Consider the following 13,048-nt stretch of genomic DNA (forward strand, 5'->3'; position numbering starts at 1 on the left):
TATCTTCAATAGAGGCCGAGAAAATCACATTCCCCCATAGTGTTAGGGATTGACAAACTAAATTATATTGTAGTATCTATACTAAAAATATTTGGGGAAAGTTGAAAATATATTAATTTTTGTTTTTTATACTCTTCCACCTTTTGTCCCTACAATTGTAGGCTACCAAAAGCAGGAACTAGTTTACTGAGATACATTAATTATGATTTTATAGATCTTATAAAAGATAATTACGTTCATTTCAAGAGTCTTGCATATTACGCAATTTTACAACAGGATAAGATCAAATTTGAACAGAATATATTGTTTTTATTAAAATTAGAACCACTGCTACTCTTTTTTTAATTTTTAACTTTACTTGTCGCTTTTACTTATGTTGTTATATTTTTTTCAGGATAAATTAACCAGCTATAAACATTCATTATTCTGACTACATATGCTCATAATAGCAAATAATAAATAGTGGTTTCGATCAAGGAGGGATGGGTAATTGGGCTGTTTATTATACAAGTCCCCAAAGGTTTCTTCGTAAGCTTAACAACTTTAGTACTTTTATTGAATTTTGATTGGTTGGTTCATTAAGTTTAGTGTCCCAACGTTTCATCATCTAATTGTATTCTACAGAAGGGGTTATTTTGTGTATCATCAATTTATCGGCCATAGTCTTATTCATTCAGATCCCTGGGTTTCGAGATGTTTGACACAAAAGCTGGGATCAAATTTCTCGCTGCAATAAACTTTACCTAGAACAAGTTTTAGGGTCATTAAATCACATAAATATAACAGCATGATATAAAGCTTTCCTTAGTAGAAGATTTACTGAAATTAATAGATTTTGATAACTCTAAAAATCAGTCATAACCATCTGCCATATGATATACTAAACCATTTAGTTGAGATACATTTCTGTGTTTATACAAAACAGTCAATATTTCACTTAATATAGCAATGGAGCAAAGTAGATATTATGACAGGGGAAAAAATGTCAGACATCATTTTTATCTCTCTGTATAAATGCATCTAAGTTTAGCTACAAACATTTATTTTAAAACAAGGATGACAACATCCATAAAAGCGAAGCACTGAAACGGTAGGACAAACGGACATTAACACTTGTATAGTGTCAGAACTGAATAATCAGAATATAAATGTATAAGATTTGAAGCAAAATTGTAAGTAAATTTGTTGAAGAACTGGTTGATAATGATAATGTTTATGGACATACTTACATTTTTAAGACTTGATTATAGAGTTGCTTCGCTTATAACAGTATACTTTGTTGTTCAAGGAGTCAATATACCAAAAATCAGATCAATCGGATAATCAGATCCCATAAAAATTTGTTGTTAAAAATTTAAAAAATAAACATGTTTAAAATGGACGTACGGACGTTCTGGTAATGATTATAGAGTTGCTACGCTTTCTAAATCATACCTAACTACTAAAGGAATCACCTTGCAAAATTTGAAATCGATAAGACAAATCTAACATGCCTAAATTAACGAAAAAAGCTAACAGTTACGGACGGACCGATCCTAATTATAGAAAAGCTTATCTTTTAAAAATAGGTTTTGGTTGGTTTGAACGACAACCTTTATATGGGGGTATATTTTTTTCAGGGGGTCTTAAACGTTAAAATAGGGGCGATATAAATAGACCATGAACCCCTATTCAAAAGTTTATAGGGGTGATATTATTTTAGGGGGGGGGGGGGGTATTTTATTGGATATTTTCTATAAGCGTTTACAATCGCACCAAATATTTACAAACAAAATATGGCTTTAATTTTTCCAGAATGGCTTCAGAACTGATTGATATCCCCTGGACTAAAACCGGTTCTCAGCCATACGGAAAAATCAAGTATAGCATCGTTTTACAGCCAATTTTTCACGAATATTAAAAATAAAAATAAAAACCACTTTTGTTAGCAATCAATACAAATATTTGTTAGCAAATCATATACATTTTTATTTTAATATCAGTGGAAAGCCATCTATAATACGTTGCGATAAATAACTATTATGTGATTAAAGAGGTTCGGGTATGAAAAAAAAAGTAAAAAATTGTCCAAAAACATCACCCCAGTTAAGTAAGTGAAAAATGTCATAGAAATTTATTAAGAAAAGAAGTATGTTTTAAAAGATAATGGTTTCAATTTAGAGGATTGATTGCAAAATAAAGTTGTTGTTTTTTTAATTAAAAAATAGGAATAAAGCTCTATATACTAGCTATAAAAATCTTGGAATATTGAAATTCGGTCAGACAAACGGAACAATATAATCATACATTAGCTTCGCTATCATAATCTTTTAAACTGTCAAATACAGCTCAAACAATATTGATTTTCATAACGACATTTTCATGTAATATTCATCGATTTTTAAAGAAAATTATCCCCCCTCCTATCAAAAGTGATTTGTTAATTGATTAGGTTATGTAAGTATTGTTACTTATGTATTAATTAGCTCGCAATATTGATTTTTAAAGGCCAAACATAACTTTTTTTTCTTTAGCCTAGGGGATTGTTTTTATCAGAGGGGGGGGGGCGGGGGGTGTAATGCTACATCTTTAAGGGGGCAGGAATATTGATGCACACATCCTAAAAATATATAGCTTATAACCAGCCTATTCCAAATATTTCCTTAAATTTGTAAACTGTTTTCGAGATTTTAGCGAACATGTAGACATATAGACTAACATCCTGTTATTTTAATATATATAATTAATATACAAACTATAGAAGTTTAATGTGATTCAGAAATAAGATATTTGTTTTAAAAATCACGGAACCTTTCCAGACAAAATCTTCGAAAATATCTACTTAGTAACGACGACATTAATTTTACAAAAACAAAAGAAATAGATAAAGATCTAATCAAGATTTGTAATATTTATTACTTGTTTTCAGGATAAAAATACATAACAGATTCGTTTTCATTTAACTTAAACATTTTTAGTTATAAAATAACATTAATAAATACGGCAGAATGGATGATATTGCTTTGGAACCTAAAATAAAATATATTTTTATGACAATAAGAATTAAAAAGATAAAATGTGAATACAATGGTTAAGAACATTGTATTCAAATATCTATGCATTTTAAATGGGTTAGTAAGGAATACTTATTTTCTATTGATATATCTCTGCATGTTAACTAAAGCGGAAACTTTACATTGGCAAAAACGTCAGTAGAATGTTTTAGCTTATAAACGGGTGCATCTTAAAAATGACCAAGCTTACGATAAAATGCAAGTTTCTGCTGGTACTAAGCATTAAAATGGAAAGAAAAAATATTCGTTTCGTCATTTTTTACCTTAATTAATTTGAGCAAATTGGCGAAATAATTATGAAGAAACTTCGACAAATTCATTCAGGTTTTCATCACAGCTAGACTAAAACAATTAAAAATTGTTTTTTTTTATTTATTATTTTTAAAAAAAAATAGGACAAATATATCCATAAGAAGCACAATTACAATAAGAACATTAACAATTTTTTGCAGTATTTGTCCATAAATCATTGCAACTTTTCATTAAATAATAAATTTCTGTCTTTCTGTACCAAAAGATCTCGCTAACTGCTGAACCGATATGGTTCTCCTTTACAATGAGGCTCCATATATGTCCTGAGATGGTTTAGGCAATTTTATTATCATAACTTAGTCTGGGTATGGTTTTAGGCTATTTTTCTGCCCTTTCATGTCCATTCGAATTTAGAGCCCCTAGATGCTATGGGCGCAGCCGCTAGTTACTTTATTTAAAGGATTCACTTTAGAAAAAAAAAATACATATCAACAAGTAAAAATAATCCTAACCTTATTTGGAGAGGAAAATGGAGGAACATCCTCTTCTTCACCCTCAATAAAATGACAATCTGGCTTCAAGTTCCAGTTTCTAGCTGGCTCCTAGTAAAAGAAATATAAACGAATATCAGATAGAAGAGATAGAAATATGGAAAACTTGATCATAAATTGATTGAAAATTAAATGAAAATCTGCCTTCCTTAGAACACTCAACTTAATGAATCAACCAATCAAAATTCCCCAGCGAATAATAAAACGTTATTGTACGACTTTGGGGACTTGTGTAATAAACAGCTCATTATCCTCTCTCTTTCTGAATTTTAATAGATATATGTCTCGGAACTTGGATCTTGTTCAATGATTTTATTATCAGAGTTCAATTCTATCTAACTATTATCAGCTAATAGATGGATAGAAAAAGCTAAATGGTAGATAGATAGATACAAAAACAAAATGGTAGATAGATAGATTCAAAAGGTAAATGGGTAGATAGATAGATACCTCGGAACTAGGATCTTGTTCATTGATTTGATTATCAGAGTTTTCTTCCCTGTCCAGGTTCCCATTAGGGTCTGGAGAACCAAACATTTTCCTAAAAATATTAAACTTAGGGATCTTAAGGGATAAGACAATGGACGATAAATCAATAGGCATTCCCATTGTTGATAAACAAAAATACTGTTGATGAAACTTATTGGTTGGATAAAACAGACATACGAACAAACGAATATAACTCTACACCTTTACAATTACAATCACAAGTTAGCATAAAAATTTGGTACAAATAAGTAAAAAATTAAAATGTTTAAAATGAACTTTACGATAATTGCTATCAACTGGTGAAAAAAGTTTGCTTTCAATAAAAAATTTCAAAAGGAAACCTGCTCTAAAAAGCATAATTGCACAGGTATCTAAAGGAATAAGACAATGGCCTATAAATTAATGTAAGGATGAGACACAAAATTACCACTTCTGTAGATTACAACTAGCGGTTGAAACGTTTGGACACTATAATTAATGAACCAACCAATTAAAATTGAAAGAAAGTTTTTTAAGTTGTAGAGCCAATGAATAAAAAAAATTTTGAGGACTAGTGTTAAAAAGCTCATATCCCTTCCCTCCCTGATAATTTGTACCTGATGAATAGTTGGATGGATACATAGGCACTGTCTGGACGCCATTTCTTCAGTGCCCCTAGAAGCTTATTATAGTTTATACCTGATGAATAGTTGGATGGATACATAGGCACTGTCTGGACGCCATTTCTTCAGTGCCCCTAGAGGATTATTATAATTTAAACCTGATAAATAGTTGTATGGATACATAGGTACTGTCTGGACGCCATTCTTCAGTGCCCCTAGAGGCTTATTATAGTTTGTACCTGATGAATAGTTGTAAGGATACATAGGCACTGTCAGGACGCCATTTCTTCAGTGCCCCTAGAGGCTTATTATAATATGTACCTGATCTATAGTTGTATGGATACATAGGCACTGTCTGGACGCCATTTCTTCAGTGCTCTAGAGGCTTATTATAATATGCACCTAATGAATAGTTAGATGGATACATAGTCACTGTCTGGACGCCATTTCTTCAGTACCCCTAGAGGCTTATTATAATTTATACCTAATAAATAGTTGTATGGATACATAGGCACTGTCTGGACGCCATTTCTTCAGTGCCCCTAGAAGCTTATTATAGTTTATACCTGATAAATAGTTGGATGGATACATAGGCACTGTCTGGACGCCATTTCTTCAGTGCCCCTTGAGGCTTAATATAGTTTGTACCTTATGAATAGTTAGATGGATACATAGTCACTGTCTGGACGCCATTTCTTCGGTGCCCCTAGAGGCTTATTATAGTTTGTACCTGATGAATAGTTGGATGGATACATAGGCACTGTCTGGACGCCATTTCTTCAGTGCCCCTAGAAGCTTATTATAGTTTATACCTGATAAATAGTTGGATGGATACATAGGCACTGTCTGGACGCCATTTCTTTGCTTCTTTCTCTACCTGGAGATATAGAAATCAGAATGAATGTTTACAAAACTAATAAAGTAAACACAAGAAGGGAAGGTACATGGAACCAGGGATAAGCAAATGGCCGATAAATTTATGTGCATCCCAAATGATAATACACTAAGGTTACAAAAAGTAGATGAAACGTTAGAACACTCAGCTTAATGAACACTAATCAAAATTTAATAAAAGCCTCCAAAGTTGTAGGACTAATATGTGTTCAAAGTTCTCCCTTTAAATACTTAATCTTGCAGTATGTTAATGGCAGACAGACAGACAAACAAAGCAATATTTAATAATTGCTACGCTTAATATTGCATGACACAAGTAAATATAATTATTATGTAAATTCAATGAATATGGTCATTTATCAAACATAATAATATCATTAGTAACACAGCTACTCGATTTACATACATGGCCGTACGTATGTTATTTATAATTTAGATAACCTTTACTGAATATGTAATAAACATTTTCTATTTAATACAGTATTATGTTATCCTAATAATATATAGTAGGATGATTTTTAGTGTGTATGTCCCGAGAGATCTCGAAAACGGCTTTACCTATCCACAATTTTCAGGAAAGTTTGATTATAGTTTAATAAAGGTTTTAGGCTATTAGGATTGAGAAGAGTGTGTTAGGAAGAAGGAACCTACCAATGGGTTATTGACTCTATAGGCTAGGGGCGAAGCTAATAGGTTTTTTAAATGGTGTTAGCTTGTCATACTTGCGCTTTAACATAATTGTCATCAAATCATTTAATATTATGTAATAAGTAATACATTTAAATACACTTAATACTATAAAGCTCTTTAAGATGGATGACAAAATTAACAAGGATAAAATAGTCCACATTAGTCAGTTAGAGGATTTATTTTTACAGTATATTAAATCAGGGGAGACATTGTCAATTTATCTTAAAGTTAAAGCTTTATTTTCTATAAAAAAAAAATTAAATGCCCTTTTAAAATGAAATTAATGTCCTTGCTAAGTTTTTCTAATTTTTTTAGCCTCAAAATAAATATTTATATATACCTATAAATTTCATAAAAAAGGAAGAATATATGCAAAATTTCATACCGACAGACAAGCCAACAGCCTAAACTTTGAGAGATAGACATTCAAGTACTTCATAGAACAAATGAATATAATTTTTAAAAATACTTATCTCTTTAAATGGTATAAATGATGCCTACTTATCCAGGGAGGGAGGGGACATTAATCTACAAATTAAACTAGTACCCAAAGTTTTATAATCACCTTATATTGGCTCAAAAACTGTGGGTACTTAAATCCAATTTATTAATTTATGTATTATATCAATTTATCGTCCATTGTCTTATCCTTTAAGATCCCTGCAACTTATCATAAATATAATTTTGTGGCTTCCTAACTATGGTCACTAAATTACATACATATACGGAGATTTGTGTCTTTAAATTGATGTTTAATTTAAACAAGGATAAAAAATTTCCATTGGTGAATACATTTAAAATAAAATCGACTTTATGATTTATTTGCCAGAAGAATCTTCACTAATGACCTCTGTCTGAAGCTATGTAAATTATATTTTTCCCAGTATTTCCTCAATATTCATGGATTGCCACTAAAAATAAGTTTATGGTAGAAACAAAGGCTAAGCCCGTAGAGGCATCTTAGGGCACTTGAGGAGAGGTTGGGGAAAGTCGAACCGTCAATTTGATTTTAGGTTCAAACAGAATACGTGAGAGAGAAAAATTGGGATGGGAAAAGGTCATTTTTTCAAAATGCTGTTGGACTTGGATATTGGAAGGGTAGAGGTACCCTCCACCAAACTAAGTAGTTATAAACCTTCCCTGGACCTATAAAAAGTTGCACTGTAAATGAGAACTATATCAGTTCAGCGGATATCGAAATCCTTCGCTGAAATAGATAGACTATAGACATACATCCTATTTTTTTCACGTAACATCATCGATAGATAAACAAAACATTCAAACTATAGAGAAGCTTCTCTAAAAAAACTAATAGTTTATTTATCATCTTTAATTTTAAATGTGAGAATTTTGTTTTGTTTAATAGATTTAAATTACATTTTTATATCATTAATCTAACTATAATACTTTAAATTGCATTTGAAGTAATATATCTACCTTTTAACTAAGGTATATACGTTTGAACGTCAGTCATTCATACAGTTTTCATAACCATTTTGCAGGGATAGGACAATTTTCGATAAATTGACGTGTATTTCAAATGATGATACACAAAATAACCCCTTCTGTAGATTACAAACAGTGGTTAAAACGCTTGGACACTTAACTTAGTGAAACAACCAATCAAAATTCAATAAAAGTCCTCAAAGTTGTTAAGCTAACGAATAAGAAAACGTTATTAAAAAACTTTGGGGACGAATCTTGAATCTTAATTATGAATATGAAACAACTTATGTAATAATACTGTTTAATACTTTATTGCTATCTATCTGATTTTGCTGCGCTCTTTAAAAATATTAATCTTGTTTTTATAATAAATATCATTTTAAGGATAAACATTTAAACTGATTCTTAAATACTAACATTAATCTTATTGATGCATTTACCACATTTACAAAAAATATTAAATGGCAGAATGGATTTATTAAAATTGCATCTTACAACAATCTAACATGTACTCTTATAAAGAGAAACTTGTAGCTGGCTAAAATAACGATCCACCCATCCCCTTTACCCAGTTCCCTCCCCTTCTACTGGAAGAACAATCTGACCAATAAGTAATGCAACCTAAATTTCCACTGACAATATATCCACATATATTTTTTTACAATTACCTCGTAAGAGCGGGATTCTCATTCGATTTAAGTGATCATCAAGAGAATCCAGCGCATCATTCACGTGTAATGGGATGCGATACTCTAACACCCAAGGATATTAGGTTAAGTAATATGCATCAGACAACCAACCCTTTGATGGCATGACCCTTGTATGAGAAGGTCCTAACTGTGGATGATAGTGAGTTGCGCCTGTTTATGGGCCTAGGCATTCCCCTTATTCTTACTATTTATGTCCCTCATCTGACATAGCAGCAATAGGAACTATTTTTAACGTCTTTAGTTCATCTGTCTGTCTGTTATGCACCCTATTTCCTTACATTAACATTGCTGTTATTGTTCTTATTGTTACCTTCATTGGCTTCGCTACTTATTATAAGAAATAAACAAAGCTTATACCAACCTGTGCAGAATCCTCATTTCCTTCATCCTGTTCCAACTGGTTATGTTTACGCTTGTTTGAATGTTCATCTTCCCTGCTGGAGTCCTATATACAAAATAAGGTTTAGTTAGTACCAAAATTCCTTTAAAAAGTAATTTCACTAAAAGTGCTTTGTCGAGCACAGAAACCCCTCTATTTTAAAATCAATTGAAGATAAGGAGGATGGTACTTTTTTCTTGAGTTTAATCCCTGTGGGACCAATACCTTCGTTGCCATAACCCTATGGCGCTACCCTGTACCCATTATAATCTAACCGAAAGTAAATAAAAAAGCCTTGCATATATATATTTGTTTGGGTTTAATCGATTTCTTATGGTGGATAAAGCCATCCTTGTTTAAATCAATATTACGATTTCAATACCTACCAAACCTATTGAATTCTCCTTTTTTAGGGGAGTTTCATATAGATGATTTTATTTTCACATTTATGCCTTCTCCATTCGTGAACCATTGAATACAGAAACATAGATTCGAAGCGTACATTTGCTAGATGCAAAATGAAGTACATAGTCAAAATTCATACAGTTGAGATATTTTGGGTTTTATGAATTGATACCTGCGATGAAAAAGTGAGCATTGGTAATCCCAGCATGCTAAAGATTCTATCAATACCTGAAATAAATAAAATCATTCCCTTTGGTGCCTATACAATTTACATGCCATTTCCTAACCATGCGGGGCTACCCAGTTCCAAATATGTATTATACAATCTAACCTGAAATATTAAACAAACGAACCCTATCTCTCCCCCCACCCCACTCCTTTTTATCATTTATTTAAAACTAGCGGCTACGCCCCTAGAGGCCTCTAGTGGCACTTTAAATGTTTTTTTTTATATTTAAAATATGTCTATGTTGCGTTTGATGTTTATGTTTGGGTTGAACTCTATTTCTAAAATCAAGAAACGTAAAAAAATTCGATTTTTTGTGATTTCTCTTGGGAGGGTTGTGGTAACCTCCTCTTAAATAGTTAAAAATCTTCCCGGGACCTATGAGAATATACCCTGTTAAGAAGAACCTGATCGGTTCAGCGGTTAGCGAGATCCTTCGGTACAGACACAGAGACAAACAGAAAGACAAACATCCTGTTACTTTAGTATATGGGTAAGGGGGGATTTTGAGGAAAAATATTTTTTCTCCTTCAGTACCTGCACTGGAAATTTAGGACGTGCAGGCATTCCCCTTGCGACATTAGAGTTTCGACTGAAGAATCATTTCCTTGCATCACTCTTACATCCCTCTTGTGTCGTAATCAAATATTAATCTCATTGCATTTTAAAAGCGAAGCTTTTCTATAATTATTGTCGGTCCGTCTGTCCGTACGTCTGTCCATCACGGATAGTTTTTTTCGTTAATTTAGGCATGTTAGAATTGTCCTATCCTTTGCATTTTGATTCCTGTAGTAGTTAGGTACGATTTAGAAAGCGTAGCAACTCTATAATCATTACCAAAATTTCCGTACGTCCATTTTAAACAAGTTGATTTTTTACTTGTGATCTAATCATCCGATTGATCTGATTTTTGGTATATTGATTCCTAGGACAACAAAGTATAATGTTATAAGCAAGCAACTCTATAATCAAGTTCTAAATATGTAAGTATGTCCATAAACATTATCCTGTACAAAGCAGTTTTTCAACAAATTTACTTACAATTTTGCTTCGACTCTTATATATATACATTTATATTCTGATTATTCAGTTCTGACACTATACAAGTGATAGTGTTCGTTTGTCCTATTGTTTCAGTGCTTCGCTTCTATGGATGTTGTCATCCTTGTTAAAAAATAAAATAAGCCTCGCTACTTCAGAGCTGGATCTTTAAATGTGTAGCCGTTGCCGTAGCCGTGGCCAGAGGTACAGCCACTAACCTAATACCGATCTTTAAATCAAATTGGCTACGCGTGGCCACGGCTGTATGCGATCTTTAAATCACAGTCACTTTTTGAATTTTCAGTAAAAATATTAATAATACGCAAAAACTTCAAACATTTAAAAATCAATGTTTTATTGGCAGCACTGGCAGGGGCGACGGCTACGGCTAAGGCTACGGCTACACATTTAAAGATCCAGCTCAGGACACACTTAGCCTTTGTCTTGAAGTTCCTTTGTTTATTTTAAGATAAAATTAAAGTTTACCTACAAATCGAAATATTCTAATGATTGTATTTTTGATGGTGGCAATCCAGCCCCGCTCCTGTGCTTCAATGCTTTCTCGTACACCTAAAATATATATTAAGTAAGCAATGCAAAAAATAACCAGCAGTTTTAGCAGTGTTAGCGTGCCTGCTTGCTGTCGGAAGTCAGGCCCACAAAGCTTCATACTAGAGACGTTAAAAATGCTACACACTGCAGATATGTCTAGCACGTTACACTAATAGTGAGAATAGAGAGTAGTAAACTTCCAGATAAAGGTTGTGCAATAAAAAGGTTGGTTTTAGGAATTGTACCTGTTGGAGTATCTCCAAGGATGTAGGCCATGATTCCTCCTGAACTACCAGCAACGGGTTCAATACTAGAATTAAGTATATTTTTAGTTTCTGAAATGCCAATTCTGCAATCCCCCCCCCCCCCCCCCAAATCGTTATTTTTTGAGGGAAATATTTGGAGATTTTTCTATATGCCGAATCTCTGGTCTAACCCATCACCTAATATAACCTAACCTAACCTAACAAAAAGTAATAAACAAATAAAAAAACATCTCAAAAGTACCCCCTATTTCTGATTCTTCAAAATAATTGAAAGTTTTATTTGATTTAAAGTTCGATTTTGACATGCTCCATTAGCTATCATTTAATGTGATTGTCCTTGTTTTAAAAGTATTAAAAAATCTTCAGGAAATGCACAATACCTAGCGGATTCTTTTGTCGGTTCTCCTTTGCTGGCGGATCCTTCTATCTATAATATTTTAAAATCAAATATTATAATATTGGCTAAAGAGTGGTTGATTGTCTGTTTATGTATGTCCTGTAAGATCTAGAAAATAGTTAGGCCTACAAATCGAAATATTATTACATGGATGTTACACCAGATTTACATGTACTCTGATAAAGCAATAGTCGCATTTTGCTAAAATAACCCCTCCATCAAACCCTTCTACCTTATCTCAACTCCCTCCACCTTTATACTGTTCGATGAAGATCTGACCATTAAATGAGTTCCACATTAGCAAGATAAATTGACGTCAAATTTATACCCTTTCAATATATAATTGACTGACACATCTATGAAAATCATTTTTCTTTGTTTTGGTATTTGTCTTAAAAAGACGTTAAATGCATTTAGCGATTTTTTAGCTAATATAACTCAGAATTCTTTTACAAGCTAATAAAAACAATAAGTGATTTAATTAACAAAAAATTACTTGTTTTTTATCCATCTCCGTCATTTTATAAATAACTTAAATAAATCAATATAAACTAGATAAAATAATTCACTATTGAGTGTAAGGCAGCTGATAGCAGACTAATCCCATTTGTTGTTTGTTTTGTTTTTTTACAAGATTTTTCCAGTTAATTTTGGATTTATGAGTTTAGGGGCGGAGAAAATTTGGAAATGAAGAAATTATTTACTTGAGTAATATCACATTATATTTCTTATTTATAATATTCACAATTTTATAAAATATCGATTCTAATTGTTGATCTCTTTGCATATTTTTCATTAAAGAGAAAACTCTTTGTATTAATTTTATAATATTTTATAATTATGACAATTCTAAATTGATAATACCATAATAATGGATATATGATATACGTGGATATATTAACATAAGAAAATCTGTCTTAATTTATGTTGATAACATTGATATTATTTATTGGTTCATCAAGTAGGAGGAGAGTGGATTGGGTAAAGTGGAAATTGGAGGAGGGCGATAAAACAATGGTTACCCATTCCTCAAAAAAAATTACGTCCTTGATGTAAATTTAAGTGCAATTGTTCGTCTGATTTATTTTGACTCGC

At 31.9% G+C, this 13,048-nt stretch overlaps 1 protein-coding gene across 1 annotated transcript; it reads right to left on the minus strand.

The window, feature by feature from the left end:
* Positions 1-2,875: 2,875 nt before the first annotated feature.
* LOC145314601 (uncharacterized) lies at positions 2,876-12,649 on the minus strand. Its single transcript, XM_080154591.1, has 11 exons — positions 12,450-12,649; positions 11,937-11,983; positions 11,536-11,600; positions 11,225-11,308; positions 9,644-9,699; positions 9,049-9,132; positions 5,760-5,824; positions 4,307-4,397; positions 3,818-3,907; positions 3,317-3,395; positions 2,876-3,009 (listed from the first exon to the last, which is right to left on the minus strand). The coding sequence occupies exons 1-10, from the start codon at positions 12,471-12,473 to the stop codon at positions 3,348-3,350; spliced, it is 654 nt and encodes a 217-aa protein (XP_080010717.1). The 5' UTR covers positions 12,474-12,649; the 3' UTR covers positions 2,876-3,009; positions 3,317-3,347.
* Between the last annotated feature and the right edge of the window lie 399 nt (positions 12,650-13,048).

The sequence above is a fragment of the Acartia tonsa genome, chromosome 3 (assembly GCF_053477335.1).
Source record: "Acartia tonsa isolate MP-2025a chromosome 3, ASM5347733v1, whole genome shotgun sequence".
Classification (NCBI taxonomy): domain Eukaryota; kingdom Metazoa; phylum Arthropoda; class Copepoda; order Calanoida; family Acartiidae; genus Acartia; species Acartia tonsa.

Coding starts and splice junctions, on each gene's coding strand:
- LOC145314601 (XM_080154591.1), bottom strand. CDS start 12,473: ATGACGGAGATGGATAAAAAACAA. Junction 9,700..11,224: donor TAGAATATTTCGATTTGTAG/GTAAACTTTAAT, acceptor TATTTATTTCAG/GTATTGATAGAATCTTTAGC. Junction 3,396..3,817: donor CATTTTCCTCTCCAAATAAG/GTTAGGATTATT, acceptor TAATTGTTTTAG/TCTAGCTGTGATGAAAACCT.